Here is a 21,038-nt window from a genome sequence, read left to right as displayed (position 1 = left end):
AATTCTCCAGGCCGAAATACTGGAGTGGGTAGCCTTTCCCTTCTCTAGGGGATCTTCCCAACCCTGGGATTGAACCCAGGTCTCCCATAGCAGGCAGAGTCTTTACCAGCTGAGCCCCAAGGGAAGCCCAAGAATACTGGAGTGGGTAGCCTATCTCTTCTCCAGTGGATCTTCCTGACCCAGGAATTGAACTGAGGTCTTTTGCATCGCAGGTGGATTCTTTACCAACTGAGCTGTCAGGGAAGGGGACAAAGGTAGTCAGCAATTATGGGAAAGAAGCCATGACCCAGTGCTGGATGTTCAAGAGGGACAGTGGATATCACACAAACTATCAACTAGAGAAAAAAATGGCTCACATTTCCTATTGAGATTTGAATCAGAAAAAATGTTTACTCCCACGATTCACATCAGTTCAGTTCAGTCACTCAGTCATGTCCGACTCTTTGCGACCCCATGGACTGCAGCACGCCAGGCCTCCCTGTCCATCACCAACTCCCAGAGTTTACCCAAACTCATGTCCATTGAGTCGGTGATGCCATCCAACCATCTCATCCTCTGTCGTCCCCTTCTTCTCCTGCCTTCAATCTTTCCCATCATCAGGGTCTTTTCAAATGAGTGAATTCTTTGCATCAGGTAGCCAAAGTAATGGAGTTTCAGCTTCAACATCAGTCCTTCCAGTGAACACTCAGGACTGATCTCCTTTAGGATGGACTGGTTGGATCTCCTTGCAGTCCAAGGGACTCTCAAGAGTCTTCTCCAACACCACAGTTGAAAAGCATCAATTCTTCGGCGCTCAGCTTTCTTTATAGTCCAACGCTCACATCCATACATGACTACTGGAAAAACCATAGCTTTGACTAAATGAACCTTTGTCAGCAAAGTAATGTGTCTACTTTTTAATATGCTGTCTAGGTTGGTCAAGGCTTTTCTTCCAAGGAGAAAGCGTCTTTTGATTTCATGGCTGCAGTCACCATCTACAGTGATTTTGGAGCCTCCCAAAATAAGGTCTCTCACTGTTTCCATTGTTTCCCCATCTATTTGCCATGAAGTGATGGGACTGGAGTTTTAAGGCAACTTTTTCACTCTCTTCTTTCACTTTCATCATGATCCACATAATAGCATAAAATTGATCATAGCCAACATTTATTAAGTAGTTTCTGTGTGCCATCATTGTTCTTAGCAGCATATATCTATTATCTCATTCAAGGTTTCCAACAATCCTATGAAGAAGTCAGTACTGTTATTCTTATCCTCAGTTTATGAATGAGAAAACAGAAGCATAGGGATGTTAAGTGATTTATTCAAGATCACACAGTTTGTAATTGACAGAGCTAGGACCTGAACTCAACAATGTGATTCCAGAGCTACCCTCTTAACTATTGCTATTGCTCTTGAGACACAAAGCAGTAAAGGTATAGGGCCCTACGTGCAAAGTGAGATGTAATTACCTTGGAAAACTGGGTATTACAAACTTGACTTTGGTTGTATTATGCTTTAATTAATCAGTTAAGACAAAATTTTGATTTTTAGCAAAAACAATGTATCAGTTGGTCAAAAAATTCACAGAGAGGGTAGAATAAAATCTTAGTTAAAGTAGTCTGAGAAAGGCACAAGTCAGGATGTTTCCTAGATTCAAGAATCCAGATACAGACACACATCACCTGAGTGATTGGGAAGACTGAGGCTCTAAGGTTGGAATTAGCAAAGGATAGTCCACTCCCAGATACAATTATTGCCTATCAAAAAATTTGACAAATTACATCAGTAATTCTCAGCAGACTAATAAATGTAAACAAGGACTTGATTTTGAGTCTGTTATATTATCCTCTGGTCTTTCCTTTTTGTATAGGCTTAGCTATAATGTTCTCTCTTGAATATTTTCATTTTTATATAAAACAGTTTTTTTTCATTTTTTTTCTGTTTGAGAAGGTGATATATCTCTTCAGTAAGACACATTAACTACAGAAACTTGTTATTAATCATTAGTTTGTGAACACAGTAATTATTATTACATAATTGTTCTCTGCATCCTATAAGACTAGAGGTAGGTAGGTGTCAACATTTGTCACATATAAAATCATGAAATTCACATGAAAGTCTTTGATCTAGAAAGTTGTATAGTACAGCCTTGAACTATGTATCAAACACACTTAGAGACCAAAGGGTGGTAGAAAATGGCCCTTTAGCTCTCTCTTCCAGTCTGCCTTTCCACTGAACAGATTCTGCTTCAGACAGGTATCTAGAAGTGCTTTAATTTTGATGCTCCTCCATCTTTCCCTTTCATCACCTCTGTCTTCCCCCAATCCTGAAGAGAACCTGATGCTTCCTGGCCCCATTCTGGAGCATAGCTGTGGTGTGCTCACATTGTTTAGTATAGAACCTTTATAGACAAATCTTCCTGGTAATTGTGATACCTTCTTAGAGCAAAATTGAGTCATTATTATGCTGTCAGATGTCCTCCCTTCCAGAGGAAATGAGAAGGGAGATCACAAAACTTGACAGATGTCCATAAAAGGACAGGAACTATCATGCCACAGTCTGTTGGAATACAGTCATAACCTTAGTACTTTGGCCATTTGAATACCTGACCAGTTGGCAAAATGGCCTACTGGACAATTCTTGAACAAGAATTGGAGAGATACTGATTTGAGTCCAGGTACTGTCGCCTACCCACTATGTGATTTTTGGCAAGTCAGCTTTCTTTCTGAGTTTTGATATCTTCATAACACAAAGAAGTTAGACTAATTCAATGATTTCAAGCTCTTTAAAGAATACTCATATATCACCTTCTTTAAATGTTCCTGGGATTACAAACAGATAAAATATTAAAGCAGGGTGGCTCTGGGTTCCAGGTCTCACCCATGTACACCATCTAGAACCTATCTTTAACAGTTCTTATATCACTGTGATAGGTTACATGAATGATCTTTTCCAGTTCAGAAATTCTGCATAATAATCTCAAGCAAAGGCGATAGCTTAATGAAAGTCAGCGTATGTATAAAATCCATATCAGCTATTTTAAAAAATATTTTTCTTAGAAAAACAAAAGCCCAATAGTTCCTTAATATATTTCAGCTCAAAGTAGGATTATTCTTTACCTCCAGGTGAACAACTTGTAGTAATGTTAGAGACAGTAGACCTCAAATGAAGTCAGGAGTTGAATCTGGGAACAGAAATCAGATTTCATACCTGTCTTCTATGCTTCTTGTAAGCATAAGTGCTTCTGCATCAATTCATAGAGCATCGTTGGATTTGAGATTCTTGAAGGCAGTCACACCGTGTGTGTATTTCACCGTGCAATATTTCCACACAGTTCCATTCCTCTTAGCAGATTTGTATCAGACCACTGAGTGTCTTTCAAACTGTTCATTGGGTTCAGTATGAAACCCTGATGCTGGGAAAGATTGAAGGCAGGAGGAGAAGGGAACGACAGAGGACGAGATGGTTGGATGGCATCACCGACTCACTGGACATGAGTTTGAGCAAGCTCCAGGAGATGGTGAAGATCAGGGAAGCCTGGCGTGCTGCAGTCCATGGGGTCACAATGAGTCAGACACGACTGAAAGACTGAACAGCTGAACAAAAACAACAACTGAGTGTTTTGGTATACGAGATTCTGCACACATAGTGGCCTTGAGGGTGGTGGACTGTTCTGCCAAAACTGTGAGTGGCTCTGGTTTGTCACCTGTTTGGTTGATTGATATTCTGCATTGCCTGATTTGTAGTTGGCCCTCAAAAATATCTGTTGAGTGAATGGATGGATTCAGGAAGTTGACTCAGGTCACTGAAAGGTCCCAGTGGTCACTCAAGCCAAGCCTTATTGAAAACTAGCCTAATAGTTGACGCAGCCATTCAGAGACCTAGCCAATTATTGTTCTTACATACATGTGACCACGGAAACATGAGCCTATGGAAATTATAACTTCACGAAATGAGAGGAGAATACCCAGGGCCTTTGTTTTATGTTCCCAGTAGCAAATAATATCTGGAAATCAGACCTTCCAGGATAGTGTTTAAAAGTAATTGATAATCTTATCCATTTAATAAAAAGTAGAAATATATATTTGTAAGATGTCATGTTGCCTATGCCTCCTTGCTAGTGACAAAAACTCATTAGTCTAGGATTGACTTATCTACTGTCCACTTTGAATAAGGAATTTTGGTTTAATATAGGCAAAGGCAGGGTTATCACTATGAATACTGTGCAGTGTTATGGAACAATGAAGCCTGCCTTCACAATTCTGTGTGAGCCTCTTTGCCTTCAGATCCCTTAGTTCTTTGAGTTCTTGTGTGTACTTTTTATTGACAGGCTTCATCACCTCCTCTCTGAAGTCATTACCTTCTTATTTATCTTTCCATTTTGGTCCATCAGTTTTTTTGTTTTTTCTGATGTGATGTGGGATAGGCTAGTGCAGTTTTAACAACTATGTATAAAATAAGATGAATGTATTCTGAGATACATAGCTTTAGTAAGGTGTATGAGTATTACTTTAAATTCATGATATTTAGTAAACACTTATTTTTCCCTGTTCTTTTATTTCTGCTTTATTCCCTGGACTGAATAGTTGCTATTTTGAATGTACAGGACTTCTGCTTCTTAACATATATGACTAATGGATGAAAATTTTCTTTTGTTTTATTTAAAATATTAACATATTTTATTGTAAGAGACCATTAATTATTATACATTCTCAATTAGCCATATCCATACAGATCATGGCGTCTGGTCCCATCACTTCATGGCAAATAAATGGGAAAACAGTGGAAACAATGGCTGTCTTTATTTTTCTGGGCTCCAAAATCACTGCAGATGGTGCTTGCAGCCATGAAATTAAAAGATGCTTACTCCACGGAAAGAAACTTATGTCCAACCTAGACAGCGTATTGAAAAGCAGAGACATTACTTTGTCAACAGAGGTCCATCTAGTCAAGGCTTTGGTTTTTCCAGTAGTCATGTATGGATGTGAGTGTTGGACTAGAAAGAAAGCTGAGCACTGAAGAATTAATGCTTTTGAACTGTGGTGTTGGAGAAGACTCTTGAGAGTCCCTTGGACTGCAAGGAGATCCAACCAGTCCATCCTAAAGGAAATCAGTCCTGAATATTCATTGGAAGGACTGATGCTGAAGCTGAAACTCCAATACTTTGGCCACCTGATGCAAAGAGCTGACTCATTTGAAAAGACCCTGATGCTGGGAAGGATTGAGGGCAGAAGAAGGGACCGATAGAGGATGAGATGGTTGGATGGCATCACCGACTCAATGGACTTGGGTTTGGGTGGACTCTGGCAGTTGGTGATGGACAGAGAGGCCTGGCATGCTGCGGTTCATGGGGTCGCAAAGAGTCGGACATGACTGAGCAACTGAACTGATACACTGTCTGAATGGCATCATGGACTTAGTGAACATGAGTCTGAACCAACTCCAGAAGATAGTAAAGAACAAGGAAGCCTTGAGTGCTGCAGTCCCTGGGGTTGTAAACAGTCAGACACAACTTAGCGACTGAACAACAATAGCAGACTGACAGTTGTAACCAGTCAATCATCAAAGAACTTCCATCTGCCTGGTAGCACATATCATAAGTATAAACAGATTAAATAAGAATGAAAGACTTATCAAGTTCAGTGATTACACATAAAAAAATAAATGAATGCCATGATATGTAGTTATCTCAATCACACCAAATGGAAAATTTGCAAATCATGCTCAAGGGACAAAATAGGACATATATCACTTCCACTGAAAGACACGGACTTAGTAGTGTTTCCACTATTGATAAAACTGAGCTGCCTGATGATATTGGATTAGAATTCTGTATTTGTTCACATCTCTGTAGAAAGAAGTCAGGTGAAAATCTGTGAAGTCATAAATACATTAAAAAAATAATTTGGCCATGAGAATGACTTGAGTAGATCACAAAAACAAGAAAACCATAAATGAAGGTACGAGAAATTTGATTATGTTAATACAAGCCCTCTGAAGACCTTTATCTTTTAGAAGTGCAGACTAAATTATTGGTAAATTAAATAATATAATATTTTGAATTTGCTATGAAAGAGTACAGGATTGGCAGAAGGAGGAGTTTAAAACAGAAACAAGATTGTGAATTAATTAATATTGAAGCTGACAGTAGGCACATGGGGTTCACTTATATTTGTCTCTTTTATTTCTCTTTCTCTTTTCTGGATGTTTGAAATTTTTAATAATTTTAAAAAATCATTTATGTGACTAAGAGCCATTAATCTAAGGTTGAGACACCATACTGGAAAAATATTTGCAGCACTGGTAGGTAAAACAAAGGGCGATATTTCTAATATACAAAGGACCATTAACCAATGCATGATAAAGTCTATACAAATAAAAAAGAAGGATAATAAACATGGACAAGTCACAAATGGAGAAATGCTAATAGCCAATGAATATATATGAAGATTTTCAACCTCACTGATAATCAAAGAAAAGTTAGTGAACATAAAACTCACCTATCAGATTGGCAAAGATTAAACATGTTCAGAAAAAAAAAAACCTCAAATATAATGAGAGTATAGGTAGATGATGTAATTTCCTATGCCGTCTCTGGAAGGTGTGAATTGGCACAAACCCTTAAGAGTGTAATGTGGCAATATGTTTCAAATTATAAAATGTAAATATACATTGACATCCACATTCTACTTATGGAAATTTATTTGAAGGCGATATTAGTGCAAATGGCAAAAAAGGGAACATTAAGATATTCTTGTTAATATGAAAGATAGAATACAGTACCCATTAATAGGAAGCTGGCTAAGTGTTCTATAATATAGACAAATAATGAAATATTTTACAGCAATTAAAATGATTATATATCTCCTTATTTATTGCTAAGGAAGAGACCCATGTCATGTATTTGAGGACAAAAGCAGTATTTAAGTATTTGCATTTTCCAATTTACAGAAAATACATGGAATGTCTGTATACATGCATAAAGAGAAATGTCTGGAAGAAGATTCACATCTCTATTGGTTGGATTTCTGGTAATTTTTATATTCTTTTGTGTATTTTTGTACAATGTATAACTAAGAAGTATAATTTACCAGAACGAGTTTGTTAAAATAGTTCATTTCATAAACCTAAATTCCCCCCAGGGTATTGAAGTGCTAAGGGATTGTGAGCGAGCATGTTAATTCAGTGATCTTTGTATTTCTAACTCTTCTTGGTGCCTAGTAGGGTCTGGGAATCCAGGCAGTGACCACATTTAGGAGTGAGGCTTGTGAGCAGAAAAATAGCAGCTCTTCAAAGTTCGGAGGAGTGGGACTGGGATTTAGTCCTGTGAATGTGGCCTATATGAGCAAAATATGCTAAATGGGGTGAGACTTAGTGTTGGGCAACTGTAACATCATCAGGTCAACAATATGATCACAGATGGATGATAGGAAACAAAAGAACAGAACTTGAGATGGCACAAATCTACATTGATGGGTACTGAGAGTTAGAATATGGAGCTACATAGGTGCCCTAGAATGAGAGAATTAGAACTTAGTTGTTATGTTAGAAATCCAAATTTATTAACCCAAGTTGGAAGCATGGCCTAATTTCAGGTTCAGTGGGAGGTGTGATAGGAAAGATTAGCTGATAAACTGGTATTTTGACCTACTTAGGTACTAGCTTAGGCACTGGGATAGTAATAGTTACTAAGGAAGAGTACATTTTGGGCAAGTACCAGGGCAATAGTGGTAGAGGCTGACATCCTCTATTTTCTGTCATTTATAATGAGATTTGTTCATGCAACTCATCTGTTGCTCTGTATCCTTTCAGTGTATGTAGTTCTTGTTTACTTCTAATCAGCTAGCCCTCACATAATCCCTTGGACAAGAGAGACATTCATTGGAAGGCAGTCAAAAGGAAAATACTGTGATGCATTTAAAAATATATAGGGCAGATAATTTTCATGCAATCAAAACATAGCCTACAAGTTTTAGCCCTTCATCTCAGGTTTTTGCATCCATTCAAAGTAAGGCTAATATTTCTTCCTAAGTTTATGTTTCTGAGCAATCTTCTAACCTGATTATGATGGACAGTAAAGCCACTGAAAGGTGTGTGAGTATGAGGGAGGAGACTGAAAGTATTTGATTTTATCACATTCTTAAAACCAAGTTTGGATTTTGTTTTGTTTTCAGAACTCTTTCTTTCTGTTGTGGGATCCACTGGGTCTTTTTCACCTTACCCCTGCTATAGAGTCTGCTAGCTCCTGGTCAAGTCCAAAAATGTAGTTCAGTAAGATTTAACAGAACCCTCACTAATGACTTTGAATGAATACTGCCCACTGTGGGCATTGAAACTGGGGACGGTTGGCACAGCAGATAAGTCAATTATAAGGATTCTGTAGGGGAGCTGCAGAAGAGTTCATCTCCCTGTTGACGGGATATCCTGTTCACAGCTTTAGCCTCTAGAAAGGCTTTGATTCAGCATCAAGTTGGAACTTTTAAACACTCCAATGGGCCTTTGTTGGCAGCTGCTGTGCCAGCATACACAGAGCGCTCATTCTTCTTCAAAGGGCCACACGGCCTGCTGGTGGGCCAAACCAGTTTACACTGCTGCTGCTAGTGGGAGGGAGAATCAAGCAAGCATGGATCAGCGTGGCCTAAAAAGGCCCCATTTATCCCTTTCCAGCTCAGTATCCTCTTCTCCAAGTGCATGCCTTCTTCAGTGTACCTCTTGTTTGGTGGCCTTTAAGCTGCAGTTCTCAGGGACTGAACTACCTCTGACACTCCTCTCAAATAAATTCCTGAATATACAACAGAGGCTGTTACAAGGTGCCGTGCCTGCTGTCCCTTGGGGGAAATGCTTTGTGGAGAAATAATGTCATCACATGCCCCTCCACACACCCACCTTTCCCTTTGATCTTGGTGTTTACCTGTGGCTTATTGGTACCAAAGCAAACTGGGTATTGAGCATTTGACTTTGAAATAGGCCTGGTTGTCCAATAGGCATTCTTTTGAAGTCAGATCCATTATGCATTGTTTATTGCCCTTTCAAACATACCCACATGTATTTCTAAGACCAAGCCTCATCTTTACTCATTCAAAAAGAGCACTGGAGTTTGTTGCCATATTAATTATCCTTTGATATTTTTAAAATGGAAGAAATAATATCTCTGGAGTCCATTTTGTCCACTTACAAATTATTTTAACAATATATGTTAAGGGCAATTTTACATTCTCTCTATCCCATTACTATCCTCCAAAACACAATTATATGTCAATTGAATGACTCAGAACTTCTTCAGCCCAAGTAATAAATCATAAGTGTAATGGATAAAAAGAATTTGTCGTTGTTCAGTGTGTATACAGAGTTATGTGGCATATAACCTCAAATTTCTTTCAGATCATATATAAATACATAATAAAATAATAATACTCATTAGTCAACACCAAATATAAGTTCCAGATGTCTGAACATCAAAGTATTTGTAGGCCTATAGGAACTGCCTTGAGACAGGAACAGTTCTTCAGAAATGGTACTGGAAGAAAGCAGGCTACAAAAACCTCCCAAATTCTCTGAAACAAAAGCTATTCTTGTTTATACATAAATTATGAATGACTTTTTAAGGGCTGACTCATTGGCCAGCGCATGTGCCTACAAATCCGGTTTCACAAGAGAATGAGAGCTGACCGGACTGACAGGAATTCTACAACAAATCATTTTTTCCCAGCTTGCCTCTAAAGCAAATCAATTTGTCCAGGTTTTTGAACACCACTCTTGTAAAGGCACAATGGGTTTATTGCTCCTACTGGGAGCTCTGCCACGGCTCTGATGCCACTTAAATCATGTAGCAGGAACTGCTTGCTCTAAGTGCATCGTGCACCAGCCCTCTTGTCTGTGAAGAAGGCTTTGGTGTTCTCAAGCTAATCCTGGGAAGAAGGGACTTGACAGCCCCCTCAAGTGGTGGAATTGGAAGGGCATCAGATAAACTTGCCTGAAACCATTCACCCAAGAAGCTTTTCTCTGGGTATTGGCCTTGTGTCCAGGTAGATTGCCCTGGGAGACAACAGCCTCAACTTCTAATCTCAACTGTGCCATGTATTCAAGGTCTGATTTTAAACAAATCAATTGACTTTCCTCAGGTTTTTTCATTCATAAAATGAGATGTCATACAGGATAACCTTTCAGCTCCTGTCTGTCTCTTTGATGAGCTATGATTCAATTTTCCTCTACACAAAAGGAAGTAAATGAATAAGTTACTTAGTTCATCTACATGATGTATTAGATCCCAGTGACCAAAACTGCTAATGAGTGGCCTAATTAATCATGATTCAATATAAGATTTCACTGTTTAACAGAAATTCCAAGACTTGAAACATTTCTCTCTTGGAAGGAGGAGAGGGGCCAGGATCTGATTATTTCCTGAGAGTTTAAAGATGAGAAAGTAAAGCCAAGACAACTCATTGGCAACATGAAAAAAAATGCTATTATCTTTTTCTTCTTCAGATTTTATTATAGGAATTTCTTACAGGAATGAGGGAAAGAAGGCGTGCGCTTTTTAAAATGCAGTGATTCAAACCCTCCAATGACTGATAGTACATGAATGTCAAGAATTTTAAACATGAGTTATCCATTCTAATTTTTCTACCCAAAATGCTTTTTGTTGATTTTTCTAATCATGAAAAAATGTCCCTAAGAAGGAAGTGTTTGGTTCTTGAAATGTTGAACAGGGAGATGAGTATTTGAATCTGAGCTCCATTGGACTTTGGGGAGCTGTGACCACACTTCTTTTCCTCTTTTTCTCTGAAGGAGTTTGTCTTTATCCACACAATTGTCTATGTATAGAATCCAGAATTTCCTCTGATAACGAAATTTGATCACTACAAGGTGGTAATAGTGTTCACTTATCAGTTCTCATTACTAAATAAATGACTTCAAACTTCACAGGCATCATGGAATAAAATCAACATGGGAGAGCAATTACTTAAATCTTGAAGCTCCAGTGTTGCACAATTAACAATAAATCCATTATTGCTTGATGTATTTTCTCAAACAAAAAACACATGTGACTGGGAATTTAAAAACTGAACAGGCATTGGCAAATGTTTTCCAAATATAATACACCATCCTGACAGCTAATGCATCAGCAATGTTTACTTCAGCAAATGTTTCCAATTTGGAGAAAGAAAAAAAATGAGTGTCTAATAATAATCTTCTACATTTGAACATGTGTATGGTGCTTTAGAGTTTATAGAGCACCTTCTATGTATACACCCACTCAACTGATCCCTGAAACCACCCTGGGAGATAGATGGGACACATATTATCTTCCAGCATTTTACAGCTGCCCACTCTTGTCACGCTGCTGTGTGTTTCTGTGACTTCACACGTGTTCTTCCTGAGTCCTGGCATGCCCTCTTACCCCTCCTCTGTCTCATTTTTTGTCTAGCCAATTCCCAATTGACTTGAAAAATCAATGTAACTGTCGCCTCTTTTGAAATCCTCTGGAATCCCCCAGTCTGATTTAGACGTCTCCCTTCTCTGCTTCTTCTGTAAACTATGTAGTATAGCCATGATCATATTTGACTCTGATCATCTTTTTTGCCTTTCTGTCTCCCTTGCCAGGCTGTGCACTAACTTGATTACATGGCTCTATTTTCATTTACTTGTCACTGTCACATAGTAAGTACTCAATGTTGAAAACACAAATGCACTTCATTTATGAGATGAGGAAACTGATACTCATGAAATTGTGTCTTGTTCAAGGTCACATAGCTAGGGAGGCACTCCCAGTTCAGTAGCCTTTCTTTGATAGCATGCTGTGTTTGCTTTTTTGTTTATATTGAAATATATTAAGTGATCATGGATATAACATAACAGCATCTTGAGGGTATTTCTGCAGCAAATATAGGAAACCATTGAGAAGAAATATGCTAACTTTTTTCTTATTTATTGATTTATTATTTTTAATTCACTGTTCACTACCTATTTTCTTCCAACAGGGATTCAAGGCAGCTTAAAATTAAGTTTATGTAAAACAAAGGTAAAAGACAAAGAGCCAAGTAAAAGAGAAAGCAGAGACATTACTTTGTCAACAAAGGTCCATCTAGTCAAGGCTATGGTTTTCCCAGTAGTCATGTATGGATGTGAGAGTTGGAGCATAAAGAAAGCTGAGCGCCGAAGAATTGATGCTTTTGAACTGTGGTGTTGGAGAAGACCCTTGAGAGTCCCTTGGACTGCAAGGAGGTCCAACCAGTCCATCCTAGAGGACATCAGTCCTGGGTGTTCATTGGAAGAACTGATGTTGAAGCTGAAACTCCAATCCTTTGGCCACCTGATGTGAAGAGCTGACTCATTTGAAAAACCCTGATGCTGGGAAAGATTGAGGGCAGGAGGAGGATGGTTGGATGGCATCACCGACTCAATGGACATGAGTTTGGGTAAACTCTGGGAGTTGGTGATGGACAGGGAGGCTTGGCGTTCTGCAGTTCATGGGGTCACAAATGGTCGGACACAACTGAGCAACTGAACAGAACTGAAAAGAGAAGGTAAGGAGGGAAAGAGTTGCATCAAAAGTCTTAGGGTAAGGAGAGTGACGACTGAACTTAAAGCTTGACTCTGAGCTTCTTGTGTTCCAGGTAAGCAAGGAAAACATGATGTGCTACATTGCTCTTATATAAAGAGAAAGAACATCCTGGCAGACGATTTTTTTTCCCCTAGTGTTAAACTTTGGGAGGAATTTATTGGGTATATATTTGTATGAGTCTATGAAAAAACATAATGGAAAAACTTGTGCCTACAGCTCCCCAAAGAGAAATTTCTTCATCAAACATGTATTGAATATCTCCTGTATGTTAGGCACAGTATTAGCACAAAGATTCAAAGATGAATACAATATGATCTTGCCTTCAAAACAATTCATAGTCATCTTGAAAACAAAAGTAGTTTACAGTTTACCAGACAAAAAAGGGCAGAAATTTTTGACAAGGTTATACATATTTAGGCATATTATCAGTGTTTGATGAATGAAAGGATTAATGCCTTATTTGTTTTTGTTTTTCTTAATTCTTTCATTTAAAGTCTATATGCTTTTCAATATGAGAGTGTATGTGCTTTAGAAGCTTATAAACATTATCCATACATAGATCATCTTTTTCAACTCTAGCCCACTCGGAAGTAAACCTAATAATAAATTGTCTGGACATGGTTAGAGTGAAAAGTCCACATTTTGTTCCTATGATTTGTAACGCACTCAGAAAATCCAAAGGCTGGCTCAAAACCAGCTGACGACCCCTCCAGCTCTGGGCTAATAATGGGGAGCCTATTTTTCTCTTTATTACTGGTAACTGGAAAAGCCTAGCAACTATTTTCCATTGACATTCTCTCCAGGATGGAGAGCTTGTTTTTCCTAGATTTTCGTATATTTTTAGATGGTCATCATGGGCAGTCTGGCTTCATATCAAAAGTGTATTTAATTGAAGAGGTTCTCCCTTGGGCTATTGGGTAGAAAAATACATTCTCTGTATCTCCGTGCCTATTTTGGGGGTCACAACTGGATTCCAATTCCCTATCTTTCTGCAAAGCGGCTGCTCTTTCATCTTAGCCTTGCAGTGTGCCTGGAATAAGGAAAAAGGAAGGAAAGAAAGACTCTGTGATCAATCTTCTAAATAGCTGATTTAGAAGTGGCAAAAGCAGCAACCTTGGGTCACCTACTCTATTTTCTCAAATTTATAGAAAATGCAAGAAATGTTGATGGAAAAGCAACAATGTTGATTTATTGGGTGATAAAAAGATGGTGGTCTCCTTAAGAGTTGCTGTTGGATGGGACTTATAGGGGGCATCCCTGGTGGCTCAGACAGTAAAGAATCTACCTGCAATGCAGGAGACCTGGGCTCGATCCCTACGTTGGGAAGATCCCCTGGAAAAGGGAATGTCAACCCTACCCAGTGTTCTTGCCTGGAAAGTCCCATGGACAAAGGAGTTTGGTGGGCTATAGTCTATAGGGACTTATGGTTGTTGTTTTTTTTTATATATACCCAAGGACACTGCCCTTACCTAGCATTTTTCACTTGCACAGTTTTCATTTTCTTAAAGGCAGAACATACTAGTGCTTAAATTTGGGTTCATGAAACCCAGAACTTTTAAAAAGTCCTGACACATGTGTGGCTTTTGCTTCTTTTGCTTCCTGCTTGGTGTGATGAAACAAAGCACAATTATAAAGGAGAGTCATCCTTGATCATTTCAGAATATTGTTTAGCAGTCTGCCAAGTACTAGGCACTGGGTCTGTCATAGAGAAGATGGGAAGTGAACTACCTGGGATCCACAGACTATAGGTCCCTGATATCATCATAGATACTTTACCATGCTAACTCATTTAGTCCTCACAACCAACCAGGTGTAAGAAAAGAATGCTGCTCTCACTTTCCAGTGATAGATTTCAGAGGCTGACTGACTTGTGAAGGTCACGCAGTTGGTAGTGGTGGAACAAAGGGTGACCTGTAGTTGATATAACTCCAAAGTTTGGTAATCCATTGTTAACCCCATGGATGCCTGGTGTGCTCAGAACACCATAATACATCTTTAGGAGAATAAAGGATATCAACGCATTTCCTTGACAATTTTCCTTAAATGATTCTTTCCACAAGGTAAGATCAATAGTAAGAGACGTGGGATCGATCCCTGGGTCGGGAATATCCCCTGGAGTAGGAAATGACTACCCACTGCAATATTCTTGCCTGGAAAATGTCATGACAGAGGAGTCTGGCAGGCTACAGTCCATGGGGTTGCAAAGAGCTGGACACAACTAAGGGACTGAGCACTGCTACTACAAGATTCTCAGTAGAGAAGAGTTTTAGACTACAACCCAGCCTTCATGTTCTGAGGAAAACACTGATTCGCCCAATTATATTATTCAGAGGAGACTAAGAATATGAGGCATCCACAGATGGTGGAATTCCTTTCCAATGAAGCCAGAGATGTCAGAGAAAAAATAATTAATGACATTTCATAATGGTTTATACACAGTGTATTTATCATGAGACTGCATGATTTTGCTTGGAAAAGAAATGCATGCTAAAGTCAAATCTTTGAGGTGTTTGCTGATACTGTTTGTTGGGAGTGGCTTCTTTTCAACTGAGGCCATTGTGGTTCAAGTATGGAGCTAGAGATCTAGATCTAGGTTTCTTAAGAATTTCACTGCTGCACTCCATAGAAAGTCATTTTGCTAAAAGGAGTTAACACTAGATGCTGCTTAGTATTCTGTGATAATTTGCTTTCATTTATAATAAGAATATTTTTGAAACTTGAGTTATAAGTAAAAATTCTTTGGAAGTTTCTAGGGTGTCTCAAGTTATTAATCAGCATGTATATATACTGGGGTTATGTTCGAAATAGTAAACATCTGCTTTTGGCATGGCCACCAGCTTTTAGAGTGGCCCTAGCCTGCCGAGTTGGGGCTGGTTTTGGGGAGGAGCCTTCCTTATCAGGCTCTAATCCTACAGGGATTGGGAAGGCCTAGGGTCGGGGGGTGTGGAGGGGAGGGAGGCATTCCCAAGGGAGACACTGAGTTATCCAGAACAGCAGGGAGGGTCTCAGGTGTTATTTACAAACTGTTAGAAATTGTATACCATTTTAACAATGGTTCTCTTGGCGAAAAAAAAAAAAAGGTTCTCTTTTGCCAAGAGAACGCACTGGTAATAGCAAACACCGTATTCCAACAACACAAAAGAAGACTCTACACGTGGACATCACCAGATGGTCAACACCATAATCAGATTGATTATATTCTTTGTAGCCAAAGATGGAGAAGCTCTATACAGTCAGCAAAAACAAGACCAGGAGCAGACTGTGGCTCAGATCATGAACTGCTTATTGCCAAATTCAGACTTAAATTGAAGAAAGTAGGGAAAACCACTAGACCATTCAGGTATGACCTAGATCAAATCCCTTATGAGTATACAGTGGAAATGACAAATAGATTTAAGGGACTAGACCTGATAGACAGAGTGCCTGATGAACTATGGACAGAGGTTCGTGGCATTGTACAGGAGACAGGGATCAAGAAAATCCCCATGGAAAAGAAATGCAAAAAACAAAATGGCTGTCTGAGGAGGCCTTACAGATAGCTGAGAAGAGAAGAGAAGCGAAAAGCAAAGGAGAAAAGGAAAGATATTCCCATCTGAATGCAGAGTTCCAAAGAATAGCAAGGAGAGATAAGAAAGCCTTCCTCAGCGATCAGTGCAAAGAAATAGAGGAAAACAACAGATTGGGAAAGACTAGAGATCTCTTCAAGAAAATTAGAGATACCAAAGGAACATTTCATGCAAAGATGGGCTCGATAAAGAACAGAAATGGTATGGACCTAACAGAAGCAGAAGATATTAAGAAGAGGTGGCAAGAATACACAGAAGAACTGTACAAAAAGGATCTTCATGACCCAGATAATCACGATGGTGTGATCACTCACCTAGAGCCAGACATCCTGGAATGTGAAGTCAAGTGGGCCTTAGAAAGCATCACTACGAACAAAGCTAGTGGAGGTGATGGAATTCCAGTTGAGCTATTTCAAATCCTCAAAGGTGATGCTGTGAAAGTGCTGCACTCGATATGCCAGCAAATCTGGAAAACTCAGCAGTGGCCACAGGACTGGAAGAGGTCAGTTTTCGTTCCAATCCCAAAGAAAGGCAATGCCGAAGAATGCTCAAACTACCGCACAATTGCACTCATCTCACATGCTAGTAAAGTAATGCTCAAAATTCTCCAAGCCAGGCTTCGGCAATACGTGAACCGTGAACTTCCAGATGTTCAAGCTGGTTTTAGAAAAGGCCAAGGAACCAGAGATCAAATTGCCAATATCCGCTGGATCATCGAAAAAGCAAGAGAGTTCCAGAAAAACATCTATTTCTGCTTTATTGGCTATGCCAAAGCCTTTGACTGTGTGGATCACAATAAACTGTGGAAAATTCTGAAAGAGATGGGAATACCAGACCATCTGACCTGTCTCTTGAGAAACCTGTATGTAGGTCAGGAAGCCACAGTTAGAACTGGACATGGAACAAGAGACTGGTTCCAAATAGGAAAAGGAGTATGTCAAGGCTGTATATTGTCACCCTGCTTATTTAACCTATATGCAGAGTACATCATGAGAAACGCTGGGCTGGAAGAAACACAAGCTGGAATCAAGATTGCCGGGAGAAATATCAATAACCTCAGATATGCGGATGACACCACCCTTATGGCAGAAAGTGAAAAAGAACTAAAGAGCCTCTTGATGAAGGTGAAAGAGGAGAGTGAAAAAGTTGGCTTAAAGTTCAACGTTCAGAAAACTAAGATCATGGCATCTGGTCCCATCACTTCTTGGGAAATAGATGGGGAAACAGTGTCAGACTTTATTTTTTGAGGCTCCAGAATCACTGCTGATGGTGACTGCAGCCATGAAATTAAAAGACGCTTACTCCTTGGAAGGAAGGTTATGGCCAACCTAGATAGCATATTTAAAAGCAGAGACATTACTTTGCCAACAAAAGTCCGTCTAGTTAAGGCTATGGTTTTTCTAGTGGTCATGTATGGATGTAAGAGTTGGACGGTGAAGAAAGCTGAGCACCGAAGAATTGATGCTTTTGAACTGTGGTGTTGGAGAAGACTCTTGAGAGTCCCTTGGACTGCAAGGAGATCCAATCAATCCATCCTAAAAGAGATCAATCCTGGGTGTTCATAGGAGCGTCTGATGTTGAAGCTGAAATTCCAATACTTTGGGCACCTCATGCGAAGGGTTGACTCATTGGAAAAGACCCTAATGCTGGGTAGGATTGGGGGCGGGAGGAGAAGGGGACGACAGAGGATGAGATGGTTGGATGGCACCACTGACTCGATGGGCATGGGTTTGGGTAGACTCCGGGAGTTGGTGATGGACAGGGAGGCCTGGCATGCTGCAATTCATGGGGTCGCAAAGAGTCGGACACAGCTGAGCGACTGAACTGAACTGAACTTAACAATGGTTATTGCATGAGTCTGAGCAAACTCCAGGAGACAGGGAAGCCTGGTGTGCTGCAGTCCATGGGATCACAAAGAGTTGGACACTCTGGACTGAACAACAACATTCCATGTCAGTGTGTGTGAGCTGAATATCTGTTCAGTTCAGTTCAGTCGCTCAGTCATGTCCAACTCTTTGCGAATGCATGGACTGCAGCACACCAGGCCTCCCTGTCCATCACCAACTCCCAGAATTTACTCAAACTCATGTCCATTAAGTTGGTGATGCCATCCAACCATCTCATCCTTTGTCGTCCCCTTCTCCTCCTGCCTTCAATCTTTCCCAGCATCAGGGTCTTTTCCAGTGAGTCAGTTCTTTGCATCAGGTGGCCAAAGTATTAGAGTTTCAGCTTCAGCATCGGTCCTTCCAATGACTATTCGGGACTGATTTCCTTTAGGATGGACTGGTTTGATCTCCTTGCTGTCCAAGGGATTCTCAAGAGTCTTCTCCAACACCACAGTTCAAAAACATCAATTTTTCGGCACTCAGGTTTCTTTATAGTCCAACTCTCAGATCCATACATGACTACTGGAAAAACCATAGCTTTGACAAGACAGAACCTTGTTAGCAAAGTAATGTCTTTGCTTTTTGAAAAGCTGTCTAGTTTGGTCATCACTCTTCTTCCAAGGAGCAAGCCTCTTTTAATTTCATGGCTGCAGTCACCATCTGCAGTGATTTTGGAGTCCCCAAAAATGGTCTGTCACTGTTTCCACTGTTTCCCCATCTATTTGCCATGAAGGATTGGGGGCGGGAGGAGAAGGGGACGACAGAGGGTGAGATGGTTGGATGGCATCACTGACTCGATGGACATGGGTTTGGGTAAACTCCGGGAGTGGGTGATGGACAGAGAGGCCTGGCGTGCTGCGATTCATGGGGTCGCAAAGAGTCGAACACGACTGAGTGACTGAACTGAGCTGAACTGATGGGACCAGATGCCATGATCTTAGTTTTCTGAATGTTGAGTTTTAAGCCAACATTTTTACTCTCATTAAGAGGCTCTTTAGTTCTTCTTCACTTTCTGCCATAAGGGTGGTGTCATCTGCATATCTGAGGTTATTGATACTTCTCCCAACAATCTTCATTCCAGCTTGTGCTTCATCCAGTCCAGCATATCTCATGATGTACTCTGCATATAAGTTAAATAAGCAGAGTGACAATATACAGCCTTGACATACTCCTTTCCCAACTTGGAACCAGTCTGTTGTTCCATGTCCAGTTCTAACTGTTGCTTCTTGACCTGCTGAATATCAGGTCTGTGTGTATGCAATGTATTTAAAATAGTAATTAAAGTGCTGTAGACATCAAGCGCTATGGGGATAAACAAGGGAAACACTGAAGCCAATGTGAAAGTCCTTTTATAAAGTCTTTTCTAGGAATATTGACAACTAATACTGGGAAAGTGATGTAATTGTATTTTAAGTATACAGTCTCTGGAGTAGGCTTCCTGGATGTATTAGTTTCCTATTGCTACTGTAACAAGTTATCACAAATTTACTGGCTTATCATAGTTCACATTTGTTCTATTACAATTCTGGAGGTGAAAAGTTTAAAATCGAGGTATTAGCAGGGCTTCTTTCCTTCAGGAGGTTTCAATTCATTTCCTTGCCTTTTCAGCCTCTAGAGGTCACCTATATTCCTTGGCTCATAGCCCTTTCCTTTTATCTCCTGCTTCTGACAACACATCTCCTATTAGTGAATTTGACCTTGTTGTTCCCTCATAAAAGGACCCTTGGGATTACCTTGGGCCCTCTTGTATAATCCAGGATAATCTTCCCATCTCAAGATTCTTCATTTAATTCCATCAGTAAAGTCCTTTTGGTCCTGAAAGTTAGTACCTTCATGGGTTCTGGGGATAAGATCATGAGCATCTTTAGAGGGTTATTATTTTTATACCACAATGAATTCCCACACTATTTCTGCCACTTCCTAGCTATGTGACATTGTAATTATCTATGAGCACATTACTTGTTCTCTCTGTGAGTTTCCTTGAATGAAAAATGGGGATAATAGCAGTCCTTTCCTTGTAGGATGAAGATTAAATGAGTTGTTATAGGTGAAGGGCTTGGGATCATACCTGGCCCCTTGGATGTGTTCAATAAATGCTAGCTATTGTGAACTGTGGATATCAGTGCTCTTCTGGTGAATCTGCTCCCTACAAACTCTGTTTCTTTCTCTGTTACTGGCTGCAGAGCAAATGTCCTTGTCAGGTCAATTTATTTATGTATTTATTTATTTGGCTGTACCACGCAACTTGCAGAATCTTAGGTCTATCATCAAGGATGGAACCTGTGTCCCCTGTAGTGGAAGCACTGAGTCCTAACCTCTAGACTGTCAGGGAAATTCCTCTTGTCAGGCCAATTTAAGGAGACAGTGCCTTTTGTTTCTTTATCAGTTTGTTGCAGTATAACGACCTTTCTGGTTTCCTATTCCTGCAACCACTCTTTCACTGCAGTCAGGGAACTTCTTGAGTTCCATCTGCAGCATCAACCTTGGGGGCAAGAAAAAGGATAGACTAACTTTAAGAAATCATAGTTCAGTATTACAGGATTAACCATGAATCCATATCCAAAGTCTACCAATTTCTTGTTTCAGTGACCGTCCTTGCAGCAATCTCCCAAAATGGAGCTTCATCCTGTTCTTACCCATCTTCTTAGCACAGGGCTGCTGTTCCCAGTCTGATGGAAGCCCTGACACTGCCATCTTCTAGTCTTTATGCCTCACATCCCCACATCCTCCAAAGCGTTGTAGCAGACCAGCACCAGCATATGCCCTCCCCTCTGGAAGGGATTTCAAAGCCCTCCATTTATATCAAGCGTGGGGAATAGAAGTCGGTTCCTTTCATAGAATAAATTGGATTTGGGCTTGCAAGTGTCTGCTGTCCGAGGGTTGTCATGACAGAAGAAAATGGCATGTCTAGATGAGAGTGGAACAGATGTCTCCTTCCAACTTGGAGATCTATGGATTCAGTGGAAACACTATAACGAAAATTATAAGATGCTCTCCTGGCATGTCTGAATCCAGAGAGACGGTGTTTCCCAGAGTATTATA

General features: G+C 40.0%; 1 protein-coding gene across 7 annotated transcripts in view; it reads left to right on the top strand.

Annotated features, from left to right (window-relative positions):
- Nucleotides 1-21,038, top strand: part of LOC145520116 (uncharacterized) — a 525,123-nt gene that overhangs the window by 322,566 nt on the left and 181,519 nt on the right. For 3 of the 7 annotated variants that reach the window (XM_081525795.1, XM_081525845.1, XM_081525837.1), the window contains 2 exons: nt 6,931-7,010; nt 11,961-12,506. In XM_081525795.1, the coding sequence (XP_081381921.1) occupies nt 6,931-7,010; nt 11,961-11,994 (114 nt within the window). In that variant the 3' untranslated portion in view covers nt 11,995-12,506. Of the gene's footprint in view, nt 1-6,930; nt 7,011-11,960; nt 13,183-21,038 lie in introns of those variants that run through there. The other 4 variants (XR_014064230.1, XR_014064239.1, XM_081525806.1 and 1 more) reach the window with 2 other exon arrangements.

This window comes from Giraffa tippelskirchi, chromosome 1 (assembly GCF_054371585.1).
Source record: "Giraffa tippelskirchi isolate mGirTip1 chromosome 1, T2T-mGirTip1v1.2.pri, whole genome shotgun sequence".
NCBI classification, from domain to species: Eukaryota; Metazoa; Chordata; class Mammalia; order Artiodactyla; family Giraffidae; genus Giraffa; species Giraffa tippelskirchi.
This window is presented reverse-complemented; position numbering and strand designations above follow the sequence as displayed.